Raw genomic sequence first — 22,287 nt, 5'->3', positions numbered from 1 at the left:
TTTTTTTTCCTACAAGTTAACAGGGCTGTTGCTGTACAATCCGTAATTCTTTTTCTTTTATTTCTCTAAAGAAATAAGTGTGATCCACTTTCTAACAGTTGCATAAACACACTTGAAACTTCAGGCATAATAGGAGGGTCATCTCTTTCGGTCTCTGAGGGCTTCTCTGTCACATCAGAGATGTGAACAGGTGGACCTATACATGCATGCTGCCAGAGATAGCTGGGTGGTGCAGGCACCTCCTATTTCAAGAACACAGATGGGAAGTAGGTCTGCATAAGGACAAACCGTGCCTGGATGTCTGCTGCAGCCCTGTCACCAGGTCACTCTATTTATTCCTTCACTTTGCTGATATAATCAGCAAATTTGGAGACGTTTTCTTCCTGCTGTTCTAGGGCGTCTAGGACAATGCCCATTGGTGTCCTCTTCAAGCCTATTCCCTCCATTTTATTCTCCAGTTTGTTCTTGAGGTTCCGAAGTCTCAACGACGCGTGGATGAACATCACTGCAGAGAAAAGAAACCTGATTAGCATGGCAGCAATGGCCTTGGTCCACTGCAACCTTAGGCTCCCTGTCTTCACACCTCGGGCCCGCTGCCGCAGTCAGCCATAGCCCAGTCTGGTTCTCTAGTGTACCCAAGTCCTCACATGGATCCTTAGACTTGATAGAAAGCTGTTTGTTAAGTCATATATTAAGTGCCTTTTGTGTGTGAAGGAAAAACGTATTCAGCAGGCAGGACTGTCATCTCCACACTCCCTCTTTTTCACATTGATATTGTTACCTTTTTAGCTGCCACTTAAATGGCTTGAAATTATCAGGCATCAGCAGGTGAAGTTCACCTTGGAGGCACTTCCTGAGGCAGTTTTCCAAAGTGCCGGATATAGATGGATAGATAAAAACTAAAGGTTTTATATACCTCAGGTAGGTACCCTGAGGTTCCATGAATTTGCTTGCTTACTTAGAATTACTCACATTTGTTTACTGAGAAACATTCCCTGGCCCCTCTCCTGGACCTCCTGAACTAGAACCTTAAAGGGATGGTCCTAGGAATCTGTATTTAAAAAAAATTTTTTAATGTTTTATTTATTTTTGAGAGAGAGAGAGAGAGAGAGAGAGAGAGAACGTGAGCAGGGGATGGGTCGGAGAGGGAGACACAGAATCTGAGGACAGGCTCCAGGTTCTGAGCTAGCTGTTAGCACAGAGCCTGATGTGGAGCTCGAACCCACAAACTGAGAGATCATGACCTGAGCCGAAATCGGACACTTAACCAACTGAGCCACCCAGGAGCCTCAGGGAATCTGTATTTTAAATAGATCGCCCAGGTGATCTGCAGTGAGCGATTTTCCAATTCCTGTGTATGTGTAAATCGCCTACAGAGCTGTTAGGCAAATTCTAGGTCTCCACCACTCAAAATTCAGACCAATAAGACTGAGGTAGGGTTCCACAATGTAAAATGCCAATATTCTTTCTGAATGAATCTCCTATAGGTGATCATGGACCATCATCTTAAGAAACACTGTTGTGCCTCATATCTGGAGGCTCCCAATCTAGACTGGCCATTGGAAACATTTCAGGAGCTTCCTAAAGATACAGGTTTTGGGGGGGCACCACTGTCAGCTCACAGAAGCAAGATCTCTAAGGGATATGGCTGGGAAATTTGTGTTTTTTACAAGTGTCATATATGATTCTCAGAATCATCAAGGTCTAGGAGTCACTAATCTTGTCTAATTTCCTTATTTTATAGATGAGTGAACTACAGCCCATATAGGATACCTGGTCCAAAGCACAGGCTGGTTTCCAGCATGTCTAGGAAAAGAAATCCAGACCCTTGACTTTGTACCTATGATACATTTCATGACACTGGCCTGTCTCAGGTTCTGATGGAGAAAGGCACTGAGGTTAACCAGCTGTGTGTCAAAGCGAAATCTTTGAAATTCTGAGCCTCCAGCACACAGGGAAAACTTGAGGAATATTTTTAAAAGTCTTGCCTTTGCTGATTGAAATATTTTGGCCAATAAGGTGTGGGATTCATCTATAAATATTCTGGGCTTAATCTAACAAAACACCAAGCAAGCATCTGATTGTATTTAATGAAAAAATACATATGAAATGCTATTAATAAGATAAAAGGAGGTTCCTGTCACTTCATATAATCAAAATTTCAGTAGATTTCTGCTGATGAGACTGGAATGCAATCTGTTCTCTATTTCAGGTTTCAAGTGTTTGGGATCTCAGTGAACAATGAATGTAAAATTTAGAAAATATCAAGTTCTCTTCACCAGAACTGGAGTACTTGGTAACTAAATTCTGGGCCAATTATTCTTACAGACTTAGGAAAGTGGGACACTAAACATGATCTACTGAGTAAGTAGAGAGTAAATAGTGTACTTCCAAAGGAAATATATTCATTCTTGCATCAGTATGAATGGCACTTAGAGACTGAGAACAGACTTGAACATCAGACCAATCTGGAGGCCAATGCAGGCTGTGCAACTTTCTTGCCGTGTAACTTGGGATTTGTATTTCTTTTGTTTATTGTTATAGCCCCAGAGGAGTGTCTGGAACAGAACAGGCACCCAATATATATATATCTGTGGACTGACTGCACCACTAGGCCTTGATCTGCTGTTTCAGAAACTTCCAATAATTTTGCAGACATGCCAACACACCTAAGAAACAGGGCAGGTAATTCCCAATGAACAATCACTCCTGCATTTGTTTCTGAACAATAGAAAAGAAGGTAAGAAAAGAAGACTGAGGTTCACTTACGCAACAGAGGAAAAGTGATGCCAAACACAAAGACCATGACCCCCCCGAACATGGATATGAGGAAGTAGCTGGCCAACATGACCGCCATGACAAACGCTGTGGGGTACTGCTTCTTCATCCGGCGCAGGATGTCTTTGTTGTGGGCTGCCCACACGAACCCTGTGAACACCAGCACCACTACAATGCCGCCAAGGATCATGTTGAAGGGACTCAGGAACCTGGAATGCGGAAAAAAGACGGAGCCTGGGTCAGCGGTAGCGGGAACAGGGAGGGAAGATCAGAAAGTTAAGAAGGAGCAAATCAGGTGTTGAGTACTTACTCAGCATTTTATCGAGATTGTCTCTATTTATCCTCATAACCCGATGTGGCAGATACTATTAATTTATTTCTTTTTTTTTCTTCTTTTATTTTCTTTTAATTTTTTTAATGTTTTATTTATTTTTGATACAGAGAGAGACAGAGCATGAGAGGCGGAGGGGTAGAGAGAGGAGACACAGAACCGGAAGCAGGCTCCAGGCTCTGAGCTAGCTGTCAGCACAGAGCCTGACGCGGGGCTCGAACCCACGAACGTGAGATCTGACCTGAGCCGAAGTCGGAGGCTTAACCGACTGAGCCACCCAGGCGCCCCAATTTATTTCTTAAATGAAGAAAGTGAGGCACAGAGGTGAGAAAACGGTGGAGCCAAGATTCACACTTGGGTGTTTTGACTCCCACCAAAGTGGTCATCAGTCCATCTCATTAGAGGTCCACAGTTTTAAAAGACTCCCCCTCCTCCCAAAATCCATACATGGCTTTTATTGCCTCTTTAAAATATCACAAGTAAGTCTGGGGCCTCATCTGATATCTCGTTTCTGCAGCTGGACAACCTCAATCATATTTATCAGCCTGCCAAACTGTTCCTTTTTCAGAAACATAGGTACCATCCCCCAAGGTTTTGGATATCTTTGCTTTTAAGTGTTGTGGCTTGCTGAACCAGACCAGCTGAATTTGATTCAAGTTCAGTTCGTTTCCTTCAGGAATTAACTTATTTTCCTGGACTTGAGTTACTTAATAAACAAGGTGTGGTTTTCTCTGAACTCTGCAGATGTATTTTTCACCTGAGAAATTTCGGATTTCCACAAGAGAACAATTCTCCTAAATAACAACATTGCTGGGGAAGTGAACATACAGTACAGACCTCAGCTTGTAATTGAAGCCCAGGGGGATGCCCTTGAACATGCTCTGTACGTGACTACAGAGAGTGAGAACGGTAGCCTGTCCCTTTCTATTGCCCCAAGTTTGTCACACATGAGCCTCTTCTTTCTCCTCCTGAGGAGACTGAGTTCTGCACTGAGGATCCTCTGGGGATTTTCACAATAACTATATGTCCCTGAAGTGTGATGTGGACATTTTCTGAAACATCAACATTCCTATGGCTGAGAATGGTCCTCATTCTTGCAGTAAATGTAGCAAAGAGCTAAAAGGACTCTTAAAATTTAAAAGAGACCCCTTCTTTTGAAGGAGCTGTTGCACTTTCATTACCCCCCGGGCTCTGGTACACATCCAGTACAGCGTTCAAATATTTTCTGAGCTCTACAGGCTTATTCAAATCCTCCTAGGAGCTGCCACAACAGATGTATGTCACATGACGGGCTCATGGCCAGATCCAGTCTCCTGTCACATTTGTGTTTGGATTGGACAGTGTTTAAAGAACTTTTATTGGAATCCTGCTCTGTTTAAAAAATCCGTAAAACTTGGGATTTGTAGCTTCTCCTATAAACAAGAGAATCGACAACAGTAGGCCCCCTTCTCCACACGTCAACAACTACAGTACCTTCTCTTTCACACAGAACAGATGCTCTCCAATCAGCTCCTATCCTCCCCACCACCTACTGCATGTCTGACACAGACGCCGCCAGCGAGCCGCCACTAATCGGTTTTTCTAATAGCTGTCCTGCATTGCTCTCTTACATAAGCTATCTGGCCCATGGAGGCATTTGAGTATATGACTCCTGGCACGGAGAATCCATTAAAATTCTTTAAAAGGGATAAGAGTCTCATTAGGGGATGGGTTATCAGCGGAGATTTCCAAGCACAGGGTCTTTATAGCTCAGAAGTAGAAAGCTTTACAATGAGTACATTATTTTGTAATCAGAAATAAAATGAACATGTAAAAAAGGGAAATATAAAAATATAACAGCAACTGTTCCTGGTCCTCAACCCAGGCTTCGCACAGGCTAGCTACAGCAGCCTATCTTTACTCCCATCACCTCTCCAATAACATGGATGCAATTTCAATTCACACGTCACAGTGAAGCTGTTCCCTCTCTCACCCAAACCTGGGTTCTCTACCCATTCTGCAGGTCTTCTTCTAGCCAGGGTGCCCCATCCTCCTCCTCCTAGCTTTCCCAGCACCCACTCTGTCCGTCACCACTTCTTTATCACATAGTCACTCTGTACTTCCTCTGTTTTAAAATTTTATCTGGGTTATGCCCTATCTGCTGATTTAAGCCCAGAAGCTGGGAAAGACAATTATAGGCCTGGAGAAAGAAAAAATTGGACAGGACAAAAATAAAATCTTTTTTAGAAGGCGATGAGGAAATGGAGTGGAGAGGCCCAGGATCTGTCACCAATTAATCAGTCTCACTCCTAGCTGTCAAGGGATTCAGAAAGAAATTATTCTAAAAGACTAGTGGTTATACAGGGGTAGTAGCATCATGGGTACTTAGCTTATTCCCATTTGTTTATTAGTTTCACCCAAATATTTTTGAGCTGTCAAGAAAAGCAAAGATCAACATTAACTCAAAACACTGCAGTGGAGGGTTCAAGTTCAAGGAAAACACTCTTCATAAACTTCAAATAAAAGACGGATGGTTGGTAACAAAGTAGCAAATGTAACCTAACTCAGTTCTTTCTAGAACACCTATTAAAATGATTCATGAGGTGAAGCATAAAGTAAAAAGTATGCCACTCTTTGTCTATTTTCCTCTGTTGAAGTAAAATAGGCATCTATTTGAATGTCTAAATAAAGCTCAGGACAAAGAACAACAAAAAATCCAGGCCTGACTCAAGCAATTCCCAATTTGCTTTTCACCTGTTCCTGTTCTTCATATTCGAGGGAAAAGAACAGAGCACAGAGCCCTATAGAACCGGTTTTAGCTTACAACACGCCCAGCCTGCGGTCTATAATTAGAAAGTAACCAAGTTTCCAAGTTGGAAAAAATGAACAAAGTTACTTGGAGCAAAAACGATTTTCTTCCTTCTCCTGAAGGGCCATTCCATTCGAACAAAGAATAAAACCTGTTTCACTCCAATGCCTTGGCGCCTTCCTGCGCTTGGAGTAAAATAAAACACATGCACCACTCTGTAGGGTTTAATTTCATTTTCCAGTGCGCGCAGGAACCAGGGAGTCACTTCTTGCCTGAGATGAGCAAAGCTTTTCACCGACAGCTGGTCTGTCAGCCACAGTGACTCACAAGAAAGCCCAAGAACCTTTAGGAAGAAAACTCCCATAAATATACCACCCCAGCTTTCATGGATACAGTTGCCACTGGGCTCTGATGGTGGAGTGTCACTTACTGGTAATCCCTGAATGAGATGGGAGGGAGGAAGGGAGGCAGAGAGGTAGAAGGGACGGAGAAGGGCAGAGAGGGGAGGAGAGGACAGAGGGAAAGAACGAATGTAATTTTCTGTCCTTGGTGGAAATAGGACCTAGTTTAGCAAGTCAAAGGCATTCAGTATGTTTTCCTATGGTGAGATAAAAAAAAATATATACACCTATATGCATATACGTCCTATTCCATAAGTAAGTGAATACATAAATAAATGTAATGGTTAAAAATTCTAGTGGAAACATGCATGGTTGTAAAGAGGCTTATAATCCCATCACAGAATCCGGTAGCAGAGTGTTCAAAAATAAATCAGTTCAGTCCCATTGCACAGATGAATAAACCAAGGGCCAAAGAAGCAAAGAAACATATTCCTAGGGGTCTCAGGGAGAGAAAAGGGTGCCAGCGATGTAAGTGTGACAGCAATTCATAATCTAACCCATTGTGCATTGTTGAGCAGCTTCTGGAACACCCCCCTCCCCCCGCTTCTCAGTATTCTTCCAGTTGGGGTCAGCAATGAAGGATCGTTCTGGGAAATCCCTTGGCATTCTCACTTCGAGCTAAAGAAGATGGCTATCAGTAGGTGTGGACACACGTCCTGAATGTGCCAACATGATTCAGCTAGGTATAGCTTCGGTTTCAGCACAAGTCCCTGAAGGGGAAAGAGAAAGCTTGGCTGGTCACAGAATTTTAGAGCTGGGAAGGATCTTGAAAAATGCATCTCCTTCTACATATAAGCAAGCTAAGGAACAGACAGGTTAGTAAATATGTCCTCAAACCCATCGACTGTAGAGCTGGCGATACAAGTTTACCAAAGCAGAGGTGCTCAGAGCAAGTCAAGTGCACATGTGGAAACTCCAGTTACACAGCAATGCCAACAAGAGCCAAAAAGGCGGTGAGATGCTTTCCGGGCAGTGGAAGCAGCTTCGCCCCAAGTTCCAATTTTCTAACCCAAACAGCTATTTTTGAAGTTTGGTTCCTGAGGAAGCCTGACTCACCAGGAAAGTGGGGGGGGGGGGGGTGTGGAATTCACTCACAGTGGATTTCTCTAAATTGATGATGTTTTTCTGTGGTCCCTAAACAGCCAGAGGGGTTACTGCAAATAGGAAACCACCCATCCATTTTCTTGCGTCTCATAGCTCTTAGAATAAAAACACAATTTGTTACACATTCTCCTAGGCCCCCTCAGGGTCTGGCTCTCGCCTGCCTGTACAGCCAGGGCTACTGCATACAGTTGTGTAGTTTGAACCTGGGACAAGAAGGCCTGGCTGAGGCGTAAGTGAGGGACTACAGCCCAGGCCACATTTCATTCACTACACAATCTGGCTTAGGCTGCATCTCCTAGGAGCAGGGGGTGTTTTTAATAATCAGTATGTGGGGCCGAAGGGCTAGCAGCCCTGCCTGTGCTCTCCTCATACGCCGCCTCATACACTCCAACCTCTGGGGTTTCTAGAACTTGCCCTGTGTCTGTCCCCCACAGGCGTGCGCACATTCTCAGCCTGATTCACTCCTACTTCCTTCAAATCCCAGCCTAATCAGTCTCTCTGACCACGTGATAGCACCATATGCTTCACCTTCATTGCCCTGATCACAGAGGTGCTTTTACATTTACTTGACTGAGTGTTAGATGAATGTCTGTCTCGCACTCACTAGAGATTAAGCTCCATAAGGGCTGGGACTGTAACATTTTCTCCCTGGCACCTAGTAAAGAGCCTGGCACACAGTAGGTATTCAATACATGTTTGTTGAAAGAAAGAAAATAGGTAAGTAAGGATCTAGCATACTTTCATGTTATTTAAAGGAAGCCCAGCAACTTCCCAGGGCCCCGAGTAAAGCGGTGGGGAGATGTGTCTTGGACAAATTACTATTACTCTCATTGTACACGAAATATACTGGAGAAATAGTCCCTGTCTTTGTACCTTCACAGAGTTGTGACGAGAAAAACAGAGGAAAAAGAAAACCAGGAAACATGATGTGAATGCCCATACAGATGTGAGGTATAGTGATCATGACTTGGTTGGATGGGGTGAAAGGGCCCTTTGGCTTGCTGGCAGGAGGAACTTGGTAAGTCGTGTCACCACGAGTGCGGCTCGTGGGGCAGCACAGACAGAGACCTCTAGTCCTGCACACCTGTCTATACAGGCCCCTCTTGCTCTGTGACTCCTCTAATGACCCCGATGGTCTTCCGTGGTTCCCTTAGCTTCCCAACATGGCTTCCATCCTGGCAGGAGCTATTTCTGACTACAAAGTATAAATGTAAATGTACAAATCAGAAGTGAATCAACACGATCCAGTGTCACCAGGAAAAGAGCCTTCAGAGCAGTGAAGGTGGGATGGGAGCCTGTCTCTTTCGTCACAAAAAGGGCATGGTAACCTAAGGCTGGGCTTTTCTTAACCAATTGAATTAGGAAGACTCATAGAATCTATTGCATTCTTGCTGCGTATGTATAGCTCTTGCATCCTGGGTACTTGGCAATATCAAACTAAACACCACATCCAAATGATCCATTGTCTTGGCAGCAGTTGACATGTTAAAAGAATTCACAATAAGACATATCTTATGAACCTCCATGTGTTGAAGCTAATTGCTTATTTTATTTATTTTTTTTATGTTTATTTATTATTGAGACAGAGAGAAACAGAGCATGAGTAGGGGAGGGGCAGAGAGTGAGGGAGACACAGAATCCAAAGCAGGCTCCAGGCTCTAAGCTGTTAGCAAAGAGCCCGATGCAGGGCTCGAGCCTACGAACCATGAGATCATGACCTGAGCCAAAGTAGGATGCTTAACCGACTGAGCCACCCAGGCACCCTGCTTATTTTATTTTTAATAAATAATAAGTTGGGCCTGGTTTAGAAGTCATGTATCTCATACTTCCCACAGTGATGCAGCTTCAAATAAAAGTGTACAAGGCTCTGATTAGATTGCAACGAATCCTTTTTAAACTTTGCATCATGCCAAATTTCTAACATATACAATGGCAGAGAGAATGGTAATAATGGACTCTCATGCATACTAATCATTGCTTTCAACAATTAGGAACCTATGGTTACTCTCACAACAAGTAATGTTTTTAAACAGCAGCGGAAAGATATTTGTTTACAAACTGTTTTTTCTGACTCCTTTCAGTAAAGGAAATTGCTTTCACATGGCAGGTTCTTACAGCGGTGAGGCGGCTGGGGTTGGGCAAATGCAAATGAGCCTGGTGACACATAAGCTTCCTTCATCCAAGTAGGCTCCTATCTACCTCCCACCACCACCCAATTTCTGCATTCCCGTCTGTTTCTCTGAGGGAGGAGCCACCTGTGTGGCACACTGAAGCAGATAATTAGAAGCAGGAGCCAAAGCCTCAGTGTTCCACTTCAGATGGACTTTCTGCCATCTCGGCTTTCCCGTTAGGGAATGCTCCACGGAAGGGCAGGCTGAGAAATCCTACCTATTTACAGTAAGTACTTGCACAATGGAGAGGCAGCCTGCAGCTTTTGTCCAAGGTCATAGGCATGAGGGTGTTCTAGGAAACAAGAAGCTAAGCCCATGGCAAGAGACAGAGGAGGATGTTATGGGTATGTATTCTGAAGCTAAGTGATAAACGATAGAATTCATTTGTCCAAAAGACAAACAATAAGAAATTTCCAATAGTGCTGCACACATTTGGTATTAAGTTGGTAAGTCAAGTTCATCCTGTAGGAATGGATTTGTTATACAGAGGCCTTGGCCCCTACTAAGTAGATTGAGAGCTTTTGCCTTCTATGAAAGAGGCCAGGAATCCCAAATATGCTCATTTCCCCTTATCCAGAACCATTGTAAATACTAATGTAGGAAAGGAGACAGAAACAACCAACCCCAGACTGATGGGGGCAGGGAGTATTTTTTTTAAAAGTTGTGTGAGGAAAAGTCAAGAACAAGATTGCATAAATGGTGTCCACGGATTTAATGAAAGACCATCCTTATTAGATGAAGAATTTTGAGATTAAAATTTCACTGGGTGTTGACAGATCCCCTAAAGTTCTGTACTCATAAGAAGCATATAACGCGTCCGGGAAGGACATGCCAACATTGGCTGTGCGTACCTTAAGTGCAGATAAAGAGGTATGGAAGGGCAGGAAGAGATGAATTCTGGGAAGATTAGGAAGGCAGGGTGGAGTTGTAATCTTGCTCATGTCCTCAGGCCTAGACAGTGTCTGACATGGAGTGAGTGCTCAGTAAATACTTGTTCAACTGAGTAAAAGACAGCAGCTGGTGAGGAAGAGAAAAATTGAATTACTCTTTCCCCTGTCTACATACTCAATGCCTTTCCCATTTTCAACACCTGAGTTTTGAAATTTAGCATCATAATGTACAGGGGAAATGAGATAAGTGAGGTGGAAAAGAATCTGTGGGGCAACTGGGTGGCTCACTCGGTTACCTTCTGACTTCAGCTCAGATCATGATCTCGGGGTTCGTGGGTTCAAATTCCACGTTGAGCCCTGTATCAGTCTCTGTGCTGACAGGTTGGAGCCTGGAGTCTTCTTCGGATTCTGTGTCTCCCTCTCTCTCTCTGTCCCACTCCCACTCGAGCTCTCTCTCAAAAATAAACATTAAAAAAAAGAATATGTTTATGTAAGCGTATATTTCTGTACACTTGTTATCCTTGTATAAAAGTTAATTATTATGCGTGTAGTTTCATCTTGCATCCCCTCTAGATTCTAGACATGATCAAGGTAGGAATTATAGGTTCTTATTCTGCCCTCCATCCCCTGACACAGTGCCTGAGAAGTTAGTAAATGCTTCATACTCTGTGGAGTGAATGGATGAAACAACAAAAATAAGAGTAATATTGTAGCATTGGTGTTGAAGCTGATTAAGCTCAACACCTTGTTGAGATTAGGTTTTGGCATAAAAGAACTGCAATTCATTCCATCTGCAAATGTTTTAATACTTCCCGATCCAGTGCATCCCAGGGTTCTCTTATCCTGATCTTCCTTTACCAACTAGAAACTTGGGGTTCTCATCCTTGCAGCATTAAAACATACAGGCTATCTGACCATTTTTTAATACCAGGTGCTGATAGCTGGAAGGCTTAGAACATATTTTAGGACCACACTCATTCTGAAGAGATTCAAGTAATGCTCTTTTCAAACAAGTACCAGTCTTCCAGAAATCCCTTGCCATTTCAAGCAACTAGTAGCATAAAGTGGCACCTGCAGTTTTCACCCTCTGGTAACACCTCCACAGGCCACGTGAGGAAGAGGTACTTTAAGGGGATGCCTGAAGGGCTCAGTCGGTTAAGTGGTTAAGCGTCTGACTTCAGCTCAGGTCATGATTTCACAGTTCAAGAAGTTGAGCCCCACATGGGGCTCCAGGCTGACAGCTCAGAGCCTGGAGCCTGCTTTAGATTCTGTGTTTCCCCCGCCCCTCCCCCGCTCACACTCTGTCTCTCAAAGATAAATAAAAACATTAAAAAAAGAAGAAGAAAATGTAGGCTCATTTGTTCAGCAGCTATACTGTGCTGTCTTAAAGGAGAGGCCTGAATATACACAAATGAAAATAAACGAGCCTGTTGGCTGCAGATGCACTGGAGACATTTATGTGTTTGAAAATTCTGTGTGTGGTTGGTGCTTCTGACCCCCGGCCACGAAGTAAGAGTCCTGATGGCAGGGAGGGGTGTGTGAGAATGAGACGGGCAAATAATCACAAATGTGTGAGTCAGCTATTCAGATGAATTAGGTTAAATAAGAGCTTCAGGATATTTGCAGGATGATTTAACAAAAAAAGTACTTTACTTTATGTCAATTAAAGAAGCTACTATTTATTAGCCGCATGAACTCCAGACTTTACAACTGTGAAATTGGGGGTTTGATGGGATCAGTACTTCTCAACTTCTACGTGGGGAATGTATATGGAAATGACTTGGGGAGTTAAGATCCTGGACCATTCCAAAAACTACGTATGTAGAATTTCTGAAGTTAACACCTGCGCATATGGGTACATTTATTTAAATGTTCTCAATGTTTCTTTTGAACCAGACCAGATCAGTGCTTCTTAAATTTTAATATGCTTATGAGTCATCTGGGAGTCTTCTCAGAAAGCTGACTCTGATTCAGTAGGTCTGGGAAGGGGCCTGAAATTCTGCATTTCCAACAAGCTTCCAAGGTGAAAGATCCTGCTGTTCCATGGCCTGGAACAGATTTAGATGTCTCCAGCTCCAATCTTTTGGCATTCTGTTAAGCACACACCAATCCCCATCCACAATCAGAACGTATCACATACTAAGCACTTAGACTTTAAGTGTAGTTAGGTGTTGCCTTTGCGTTTCACTTTGACATTAGAGGCAGAGGCTTGTATTGCTGTGTGTGATGTAAATAGATTATCTATGGGCTCCTGGCTGGCTCAGTCAGTGGAGCACTTGACTCTTGATCTTGGGGTTGAGAGTTTAAGCCCCACCATGAGGGTAGAGATTACTTAAAAGGAAAAAAAAGAATATCTAGTGCCAAGATGTATTGTGTCAAGGATGGAGATGGCAAGTTATGTCCTCTTCAATCTTGCTTTAAAAAATGCAAAGCCACTTTCAACAAAACACACATTTCCCAACTTGTTATTTATGCTGTTCCTTTTTTCTCTTCTGAAGTGATGCTTGAATCTCAAAATGAAACTGAAGTCTTCAAGGAAAGCAACACAAGTGTTTATAAGAAGCACAAGTTGCAATTATGAGAAAACCACTACAGTATATTCATCCTCTAATACTTCTAAGGATACACAAGTTGTGAGAATTTCAAGTACACCTGTAAACTAGATTTAATATAATAACAGCAGCTAATGTTGAATTATTATCACTTGCTAGGTCTTAATGTACTTTATATTAGTTAAGTCATACAATTCCTGTTTTATAGGAATTACAGAGCAAGTGAACTTTTGAGCAGAAAATGAAAAAGCAACAGCCAGAATTCTGTCAAAAAATATAAGTCTGAGTCTGTGGAATCAGTAGAATCTTCCAGGCAGATTAATAAAAGAATGAAAGCATAACAAATTTAATAAATCAAGAATAGTCATCAAAGCTGTATAACCTTCAAATCTGCTCCATTCTTACATTTGAAAAGTCAGGAATGAGGAGTTAAACCCCAACTGTTTTGCTACATAACTGCCAAGAGCTCTGTTTTTGTAACTTGTTATAAACCAATTTACTTAGTGTAGGTGATCACTAAATTATCATGATTTTCTTGGCAACAGAAACTTGAGCAGGTGTAGTTCAAGTCCAAGGTTACACCTCTATGATTTCAACCAGGGATGATTTTGACCCCCAGGGGACACTTGGAATGTCTGGAGGCGTTTTTGACTGTCACAACTGACAGCCTGGTTGCTCGTGTCATTCAGAGGACAGAGAGCAGGGATGTTGCTAACTGTCCTACAATACATAGGACAGCCCTCTACAACACAGAATTATATGATCCAAATTGTCACAGTGTTGATGTTGAGAAAGCTTGCAGGAGAGTATTTCACCGAAATTCTACAAGGGCAATAGGAATTAGTGAAGAGCTTGAATTCTGATATTTTCTAAATGAATGTTTTACATGATAGTAATCCTGACCAACATGAAGCAAGTGCTGTCATCAGTGACCCAGTTAGAATCACTTTAGGAGCATCTTGTTGCTATGTACTAGTGTGCTACTAAGTGCTTCAAAATAATTGGTTCCATTAGGTAGGTTGAAAGCTGCCCCCATGATTGTGTTGAGGCCTTCTGTTAATTTATTGACTCTTTACATTCACCAGCTAAGCATCTGCTATAGAGTAGGCCTCAGGGATACAGCGAATAAAAATAACGATAACCACAACAACAAGAAAAAGAAAAAAAAATCACACACTAAACCTTTGACCTCAAGGAATTTACAGTCCAGAGTGGAGACAAGGAAACAGACAACTTAAAAGCCTGTGAGGTAACTACCAGGAAAGACACAGGCACAGGCGTGTGGCCCAATTAACATGAGAGAGTGAGGGAAAAAGGGAAAATGTTTTCTCAAAGAGATGTAGGAATGCTGAGTCTTGAAGGAGAAGCAGAAGTAGGTAAATTGGCAGCTGGAGCTTGGGTGGATACAGATGCTGGGATAAAGATGCTGTCTATGCTTCTCAGTAATCTCTATGATCATACCAACAATGATGAAAAAAATAATAAGTAACATGTGTGGAACAAACACTTAGAGCTGGACACTAAGAACCTTGTTTGTATTAACACAGGTAATCTTCACAGAAGCCCTATGAGGGCAGGTACTATAATTAGTCTCATTTATGGATGAGGAGGCTGAGGAACAGGTGTAGTTTAAGTCCACAGTTACACAGCTAATGACTAGTAGTTGGGTTTTTAAATTTACCTAATCTGGCTCTGGTGCTTGAACTCTTAACCATTACTTTATACTATCTGAAGAGCCAGGTGATATGACATCTTCAACAAGGGCTGTTAGGTAAGAAACTACATAAAATTAATCTAAGTGCTAAAGTAGACCTACTGAGAGGAAGTCACATGCCTGGTAAACCATGCTTTTAGGATGACAGCTGCACTTCTTTTTTTCTTGTTTAAATATGTAATACTTCACAAATTTACATGTTTCTCCTTGCACAGGAGTCATGCTAGTCTGTATATCATTCCAATTTTAGTATATGTGTTGCTGAAGTGAGCATGAAGACCAAACTTCTACCCTGGATTATGAGGTCCTGCCTGATCAGGCCCTTATATGCAGATTTATCTCTATCCTAATCCCTCTTAATGTCCATTTTTTCCAAGGCAGATCTTTCTGTTGTCTTTGAAGCTAGATGATATGTGTTTGGTCTTCCTTCTTCCTTTCTGCAGTCTGGAAGAGCAGTCCCTCTCCATTCTGACCCAGGTCAGTTTTCAACACAGGAGCATTCACTGTTGAGGCTGTGGCTGTCCAACAATGCCCTGGAGGCCCCTCCTCACTATTAGGTGACAGAACTATTGAAGAACATCCTTTGAACACAGTCCCTTCTCCAGTAAACACCCAGGCCACATTTTCACACACACTGTACCAAGATGTCACAGGAAGCTATCAGATGCCTACAGAGGATCCAGATAAACAGCTTCTAACACTGCTCTGACTGACATCACCAAGAGAAGAGAGTTCCCTTTAGAATGAGAAATGTTCCAGAATCAGCTAAGCTCTCTGACCCTGAAGATATCTGGTTTCTTCCAGGTTTCAGAGACTCTAATTCTAAATCTCATGACTCATAAGAAGATGGGACAGTGGTTAAGACCACAAGACTGGAGTCTGTGACTTTAAGCAAGTCAATTTATACTCTCTGAGCCTCAGCAACAACAATAATAATGATGATGATGATGAGAATAATAATATCATCTCATCTCACCAGGTTGTATAAGATAATAAGGTAAATTACTTAGCAAAGTACCTACCACACGGAACTCAATAAATGAGTGCTTTTATGATTATTAGATTATAAAGAAAGATAAAAAGTCATTTGTGGAAAAATTACTGTGTGCTTGTGGACACAGAGAAAACAGTTAAAGATCATATACTAAATTTTTACTAGGCTTTGAAGGAAATCTCATATTTTACCTGCATGTAATTTTCAAAACATTTACTTCTGGACTGTATCTTTTGTAGAGCTTTAAAAATAAGAATAATAAAAAAAAAATAAAGATGGCTCTTTTTCACTTTCATTTTCAGAAATGTCACTGCCAACCAACATTTCCTATTCGAAAAGGAGAACGGAAAGTCCAACACTCCAAAACAGCCGGAGTTAGTAGGCTAAGGCACTATAATGAGGGAGCTATATTTAGTCAGGGGGCTGGACCCTGACCTTCACAGTGAAAAATGGATTCTGTCAAAGCTTGTGTCTGGTCTGGGCAGTATATCTCTTTGAAAAGCAACAGTTTTCTTTGAACATTTGATTGGTCTGTGTCAAACCTTGATTGATATCTAAGTTTAGGGGGTTACCTCAAAAAAGCCTCATATCTAGATCACCAGATAAAATGTCTGGCTTGCTTCTTTACCAAGAGGGTGGAAAGAAAAAGAAAGCAAACCAACAGATGCAATCCTACATACTATTTGTTTTTTGTTTTAAAGACCTTCTTTAGCGTTCTGGGAAATGAGCCTCAAGCATAAGGTTCGGGGAAGGTTCTGGAGGCAGCTGCCTCAGGCCCCAGGCCTCTTCTACCCCAACTAATTTTAACTTGGGTGCCACTCTCCTTCAGTCAGCTCAGAGCCTCTGCCCTCCACACACTAAGCCATTCTCAGAGTTTGAGATTCCTGAAGCATCACAGAATGAGGGTCTTGTCATCGTCTACCAAATCCCACCAATGAGCCTTCTCTTCTGCATGGGGCAACTACTCTGAACCACATCTAGAAATTATGAACTATCTCCTCTGTGCTGTGTACTTGGTCCTGTGGCTTCTCCACAACTGCCACATGTCTGACGGCTAGAATCCATGTCTGATTGATCTTGGTGTATTCCGAGCTTAGCACAGAGAAGTGACTCAGTAAGCTGAAGACCAGCAAATCAACTCAAGAAACCACCCTCTTTGGCCTTTCCCACACCAAGTTTGGATCTCTCCTCTTTCTCCCAGGCCAGCTTGTACTTTCCCTCTGTAATGGCAAGCCAGTTCCTTTATGAAGTCTGAGGCTGGTTCTTTCTTTAAAGGGGCAGAGAATCAGCAAGATCTAGAATATCATCCTGCAAACATAAGAGGAGCATTTCTTAAAGGGTAAATTACAGGAAAAGGTGGTTTCTAGTAAAACAGGTGTGTCTGCTGTAAGCAGTGGAATCCTATGTAACACAGAATACTTTAAGATCAGGCCTTGAATACTCGGAGACCAGGAAGTGAAGGTGGAGAGGGTGACCACGCCTGACAACTCTTGGATGATAAAGCAAGAGAACCCCATTGCTAGAGTCAGGGCAGCCTTCACCCCACACCGGGAGATGCGCCACCAGGAACACCCAACCTCTTGCTCCCAAGCTCATCCTCCTGTACAGTGTGTGATGGGCACTATGCGCAGAGACCGACAAAACGCGTCACTTCTTAGGTACCCTTTTTACTCTAACACCTCTAGAATGCAGAGTCCGGATCCACATCCCGTCGCCCAAGTCTCCCAGGGCGGCGCCCATTCCCTCCAGCCTCAGGATAGGATTTCACCACTTCCCTCTTTCTTCTTATTTTTACAAGACAGGGGCGCTGCAAATATCTCCTTCAGCAAGTGCCTAATCAGGGCACAGGGGGAAAAAAGTCATTTTTCTTGTCCGAAGCTGGCAAAATGTCCTCACCCCTAGGAATCCCACTTCTGGGCCCGAGGCGCGGGATGGAAAAGAGGACCACAAGATTGCTGCGGCCTCGCCCCGACAAGTTTCCACCAGCTCGACCGCTTGCACTTGCCAGGCGGAGGCTGGGCGTGGAGAGCTTTTTCACGTACCGGGCTCTTTCGCACCCGGAGCCCCACGGTGTCGCCCCCGATCGGTGCCCGGGAGGGGGACCCCACTTACCCCACAACGGAAATCATCATGGCAGCCACCACCAGGTAGTTGGTCTGATAATAGAGCAGGTTGCTCACCACGCGGTTGTTCCATTTGGAAATGTCCCTGAAGTCCGGCCGAGCAAAACGGTCAGAGCCAGGGAAGAAATCGTCCCAGGCACGGAGAGGAGCGAAATTCACGTCCATGTCTGTTCTCTGAGCTTCTCGTTCTTCCCCTCTGGAATCTGGAGGCGGCGGCGGCGGCAACCGATCAGTTGAGCTAGGTTAGAGTTGACAGCCGCTCTGGCTCAGTCAGCTCTGAGGTTGGTGTGCAGCGAAGGGAAGGAAATTGTGAGCGGGCGGGCGTTTTTCCTCTTCTTTACTTCTTGATTGGCTCTAAGAAATTGGTTACAGGAAAAGTGGGGCCTCGCGGCAGAGCAAGGGGCAGCGTGCAAAATAGAAATGAAATGGCAGAAAGAAACCAGAGGAAATCCCCAGTCTGACGCGAGTTGGCAATGCGTTCCCTGCCAGGACCAATACACACAGCCTCCTTTAAAATACCTCTTTGGAGTGTTTAACCTAAGAATGTTCTAGACTTTAAGGAATTTTTTTGCAGCTGTTCAGATCCCATCTAAGTGAAATGGGATGGAAGGCAACTATAGTGTTACTGAAGATGAGCTGGTTTTGAAAACTAAGTAGTTACTAACCTCTGCACATCTGCATGCAATTCTCATGTTTTCTGTTTCACCATGAGTCACTATGAGTGAAATCAGATTGGCAAAATGGGAAAGAAGGACGTGTAGAATGGAAAAGATGGCTTGTTCTTTCACTTCTCGCTCTCTCTCTCTCTTTCTTCTTGCATCCCTGTCTTTTCTGGACAAAATTATTGAACTACTGTGCTATTCTGATACAGCGGTCACTTGAGTCACATCAGCCTTGAACTGGGATGTCATTCACAATTGAAAGCAAACAACGGTCTGCAGTGAGCAATAGTGTAGAGTAATTGCTTGCACTTAGATATTACTGCTATTGTTATTAATAATAGCACAGGTCATGATTCATGTGTATGGCATTAATAGTGCTTTAACCTGATTTATTTTCTGTGCTTTATTATGAACATCCACTGATTTTTCTCTATCTTATTGCCATTTTTTTTTGTTGTTGTTGTTGTGGTTGTATCTGAGTAGGCTTGATAGGGGACAAAAAGGTTGAAAATTTCAGTAGGATGCCAACAGATATTTTAAGTCCTTTCAAGGCGCTATAAAAACAGTTTGAGGAATTAAAAAAAAAAAAGGTAAGAAGAATTCAGCCTTGCCCTGGTTTCAGGGATCTTGCAATGCAGTGGAAACACTAACTTAAATATATTACAGTAAGAGGAATGCTAGGAAGAGTTGTGCCAGACCTTGGTGATCAGTTACAGGAAGTTAGAGGGTGTGGAAGAATTCCCTGGGGCTTAAGAATTTCAAGAAGCAGCACTGTGGGCTAGCTGAAAAAATCATCTTGGTCATAACCAGCCTACCAACCCCAGTAGGACCCAGCACCTGTTGGAGAGATCAGTGAGCATTAGAAGCTGTGACCAAGACCCTTCCAACTGCTCAGAACTGCATGACCATAAGCTGTCAAATGTCTTTTAGTAATAGTATGATTCCTCATTGATCATAGGCAATTGATATGCAGTAAACATTTGTTCAGTATACTTTTATTTATTTGTTTAGGGGTACTTGGCTGACTCAGTTGTTGGAGCATGTGACTCTTAATGTCAGTGTCTTTAGGTTAACCCCCTCCCGCCGCCATTGGGCATGTAGCTTACTTAAAAAAAGAAATGAATGAATTTGTTTGTTTAAACCTCCAAAGAGGTTTAAAAATAAAGAAACAATGACAACAACAAAAAGCTAGATATAACTGTATTCACCTGATTTCCTTCTCCCTCTCTCATAAAATATTAATCATGCTTCTCTCTCTGGCTGCATGTGAGAGAATTTTTTATCCACTATATATTTCTACCTTTGTCAAAATCATTTTATTTATTGTTTTAAAATGTTTTGTTATTTATTTTTGAGAGAGAGAAGCAGAGCATGAGTAGGGGAGGGGCAGAGAGAGAGAGGCAGACACAGAATCAGAAGCAACTTTAGGCTCTGAGCTGTCAGCACAGAGCCCAATGCTCAGTTGAACTCATGAACCACAAGATCATGACCTGAGGCAAAGTTGGACGCTTAACTGACTAAGTCATCTAGGTGCCCCTGTCAAAATCATTTTAAGTAAAAATGGACACATCTGGAATCCTTACTTTATCTCAGGTACTGTTTGAAATGCTATTAGTGGCAGCTCTTTGTCACTCTTCATTCAGGGGTCAGAGTCAATGTAAAGGTTTTCCTGGGGGCTCTTATGTTCACACTTGTCAACACTTGCCTCTAGATAGGGCCACCTGAATATTTATCAGTCTATATACAAACCACAGTGGATAGTCTAATAGTTTATGATCTATTCCATTGGAAATGAAAAAAAAATCTGTTGCGTGTCTGTTACTTTCATTGCTGGCAAGGGCAGGTGGCTGTCTCTAATTGGTCAGTCTGAGCCAGCGGCAGTGCCTGGTGTCATCTACCAAGACGCCACCACAGGAGTCTAGGTGTTAGTCCCAAGGCACGCAGATACAAGGCTGGATGCCTTTGCATGCCTCTTCTCGGCCAGCAGCACCCTGTTCCTGGGCCTCAACTTCTTCCCTGTGGAATGGGTAGGTTTGGACTAGATGATCTCTAAGGCACCTGTTGGTTTTTATCATTTGAGGGCTCTGTGGTGCTTGCTGCCCCTAATCAAAAGATCTGAAAGTAGCATTGCTGGGGTCTAGTCCCCGTGAACCTGTTTTGAAAAGCACCAGTTTAATCTCAGTGGTTTCTACCTGTGGAGTAGTGGGGGGGAGGGGACACAAAGAGCTTTCTGGGTTGATGCTGAGACATGTGACCTGGGAAAGTGGCTGGTGTCTCCTGCTACTACTGACTGTAGACTATGAACTCTGTCTTCTCCCATTTACTGCCTGGCACTGACATTCAGCTCAGTGAATGCTATCGAACTCAACCTGATTGGGGAATAATAAAGGACAAACAGGAGACAATATCATAATTTATTAACAACAACTACATTCACTGAGTACCCATTAGGCTTTATGTACTCCACACAGTAGTTCTCAAGCTTTAGTTTGAAGAGGATAGTCCAGGGCCTTGCAGAAGGTTGGGGTGGGTGTGAGAACTTGCATTTGTAACAAATTTCCAAGTGACGCTAATATGGCTGATCAGGGATTATATTTTGAGAACCACTGTGTTTCATTCAATTCTCAGTCTTACAACGTAAATATTTTACAAATGAAGACCCAGAAATGCCCAAGGTCTCATGGTTCATAAGTGGAGAGTTAAGGAAAGGATTTATTTATTTTATTTTTTACTTTTTTTTTTGACAGAGGGATAGAGGGCAAGCAGGGGAGAGGCAGAGAGAGGGAGCACAGAATTGGAAGCAGGCTCCAGGCTCTGAGCTGTCAGCACAGAGCCCAACCGGAGCTTGAGCTCATAGCAGTGAAATCATGACCTGAGCTGAAGTTGGTGGCCACCCAGGCACTCTGAGAATTAAGGATTTAAAGTGTTACTCCTGACTCAAAAATCTTTTTCCACCACCCTCTCCAAGACAGGATGCATGTATCTATGTATATATACATATATATTATATTTTAATATAATCTTTATTCATTCAAACACATGCGCGCGCGCGCACACACACACACACACACACACACACACACACATCTATCTATCCATCTATCCGTGTATGTCTGACTGTGGAAGAAAATAGTCCAAAGTTTTATCACTGTTTATCTTCAGGTGATGAGATAATGGGTGTTCTACATTATTCTTTAATTTCGTGTTTTTTTCCTTTGTACTTTTCTTTTGTCTAAATATATATTTTTCCCCAGAAAAAAGAGGGTTTTTTCAATTCAGTTCCATTTCCGCTGAGCTTCTTATCTGACAGAATGACGTGACATTCAAAGATTACCACCAATATTCACAGATGAAGAAAACAATAATCTCTTTACCCCACCACTATAAATCGATTTACATAGGTTTTACTCTTACAGGGAGTATCCTTATGCAAAAATGTTTCCTGAAACGTAAAAAGTGAAAATTACTCTGATACTTTGCCTCAGGGAGAAGTTCGGGCGTAAGAGGATGGCTCTTTCAATACGTTTTTTCATAAAACATACCATTTTAGATAATTATTTATTAACATGTAACTTGTATAAATATATAATGTATTATATGCATATTTTCACGCAGCATAACATTATATATTCGATAAGATGTATGTAATTAAGGATAGTTAATCAAGATTATAATTACAAAAAAAGGCTTTAAAACCCTCCTCACAGTCTGCCCTATCCCTTCCTCTGGCCCCACCCCTGTGCCCCTTTGCGCCCCAAGTCGTTAGACCCCGAAGACCC

General features: G+C 42.6%; 1 protein-coding gene, 1 long non-coding RNA gene and 1 other non-coding gene across 3 annotated transcripts; 1 reads left to right on the top strand and 2 right to left on the bottom strand.

Annotated features, from left to right (window-relative positions):
* On the bottom strand, positions 1-18,126 carry ARL6IP5 (ADP ribosylation factor like GTPase 6 interacting protein 5). Its single transcript, XM_029917682.1, has 3 exons — positions 17,836-18,126; positions 2,770-2,987; positions 1-505 (listed from the first exon to the last, which is right to left on the bottom strand). The coding sequence occupies exons 1-3, from the start codon at positions 18,009-18,011 to the stop codon at positions 333-335; spliced, it is 567 nt and encodes a 188-aa protein (XP_029773542.1). The 5' UTR covers positions 18,012-18,126; the 3' UTR covers positions 1-332.
* Positions 7,088-16,249, top strand: LOC115274241. Its single transcript, XR_003901152.1, has 3 exons — positions 7,088-7,113; positions 8,284-8,353; positions 16,026-16,249. It is a non-coding gene; the product is annotated as an uncharacterized LOC115274241 (long non-coding RNA).
* LOC115275578 lies at positions 14,899-15,009 on the bottom strand. Its single transcript, XR_003901642.1, has one exon. It is a non-coding gene; the product is annotated as a U6 spliceosomal RNA (small nuclear RNA).
* Positions 18,127-22,287: the final 4,161 nt, after the last annotated feature.

This window comes from Suricata suricatta, chromosome 12 (genome assembly GCF_006229205.1).
Source record: "Suricata suricatta isolate VVHF042 chromosome 12, meerkat_22Aug2017_6uvM2_HiC, whole genome shotgun sequence".
Taxonomy (NCBI): Eukaryota; Metazoa; Chordata; class Mammalia; order Carnivora; family Herpestidae; genus Suricata; species Suricata suricatta.
Note: the sequence above shows the minus strand (reverse complement) of the source record. Positions and strands in the feature narration are given on the sequence as shown.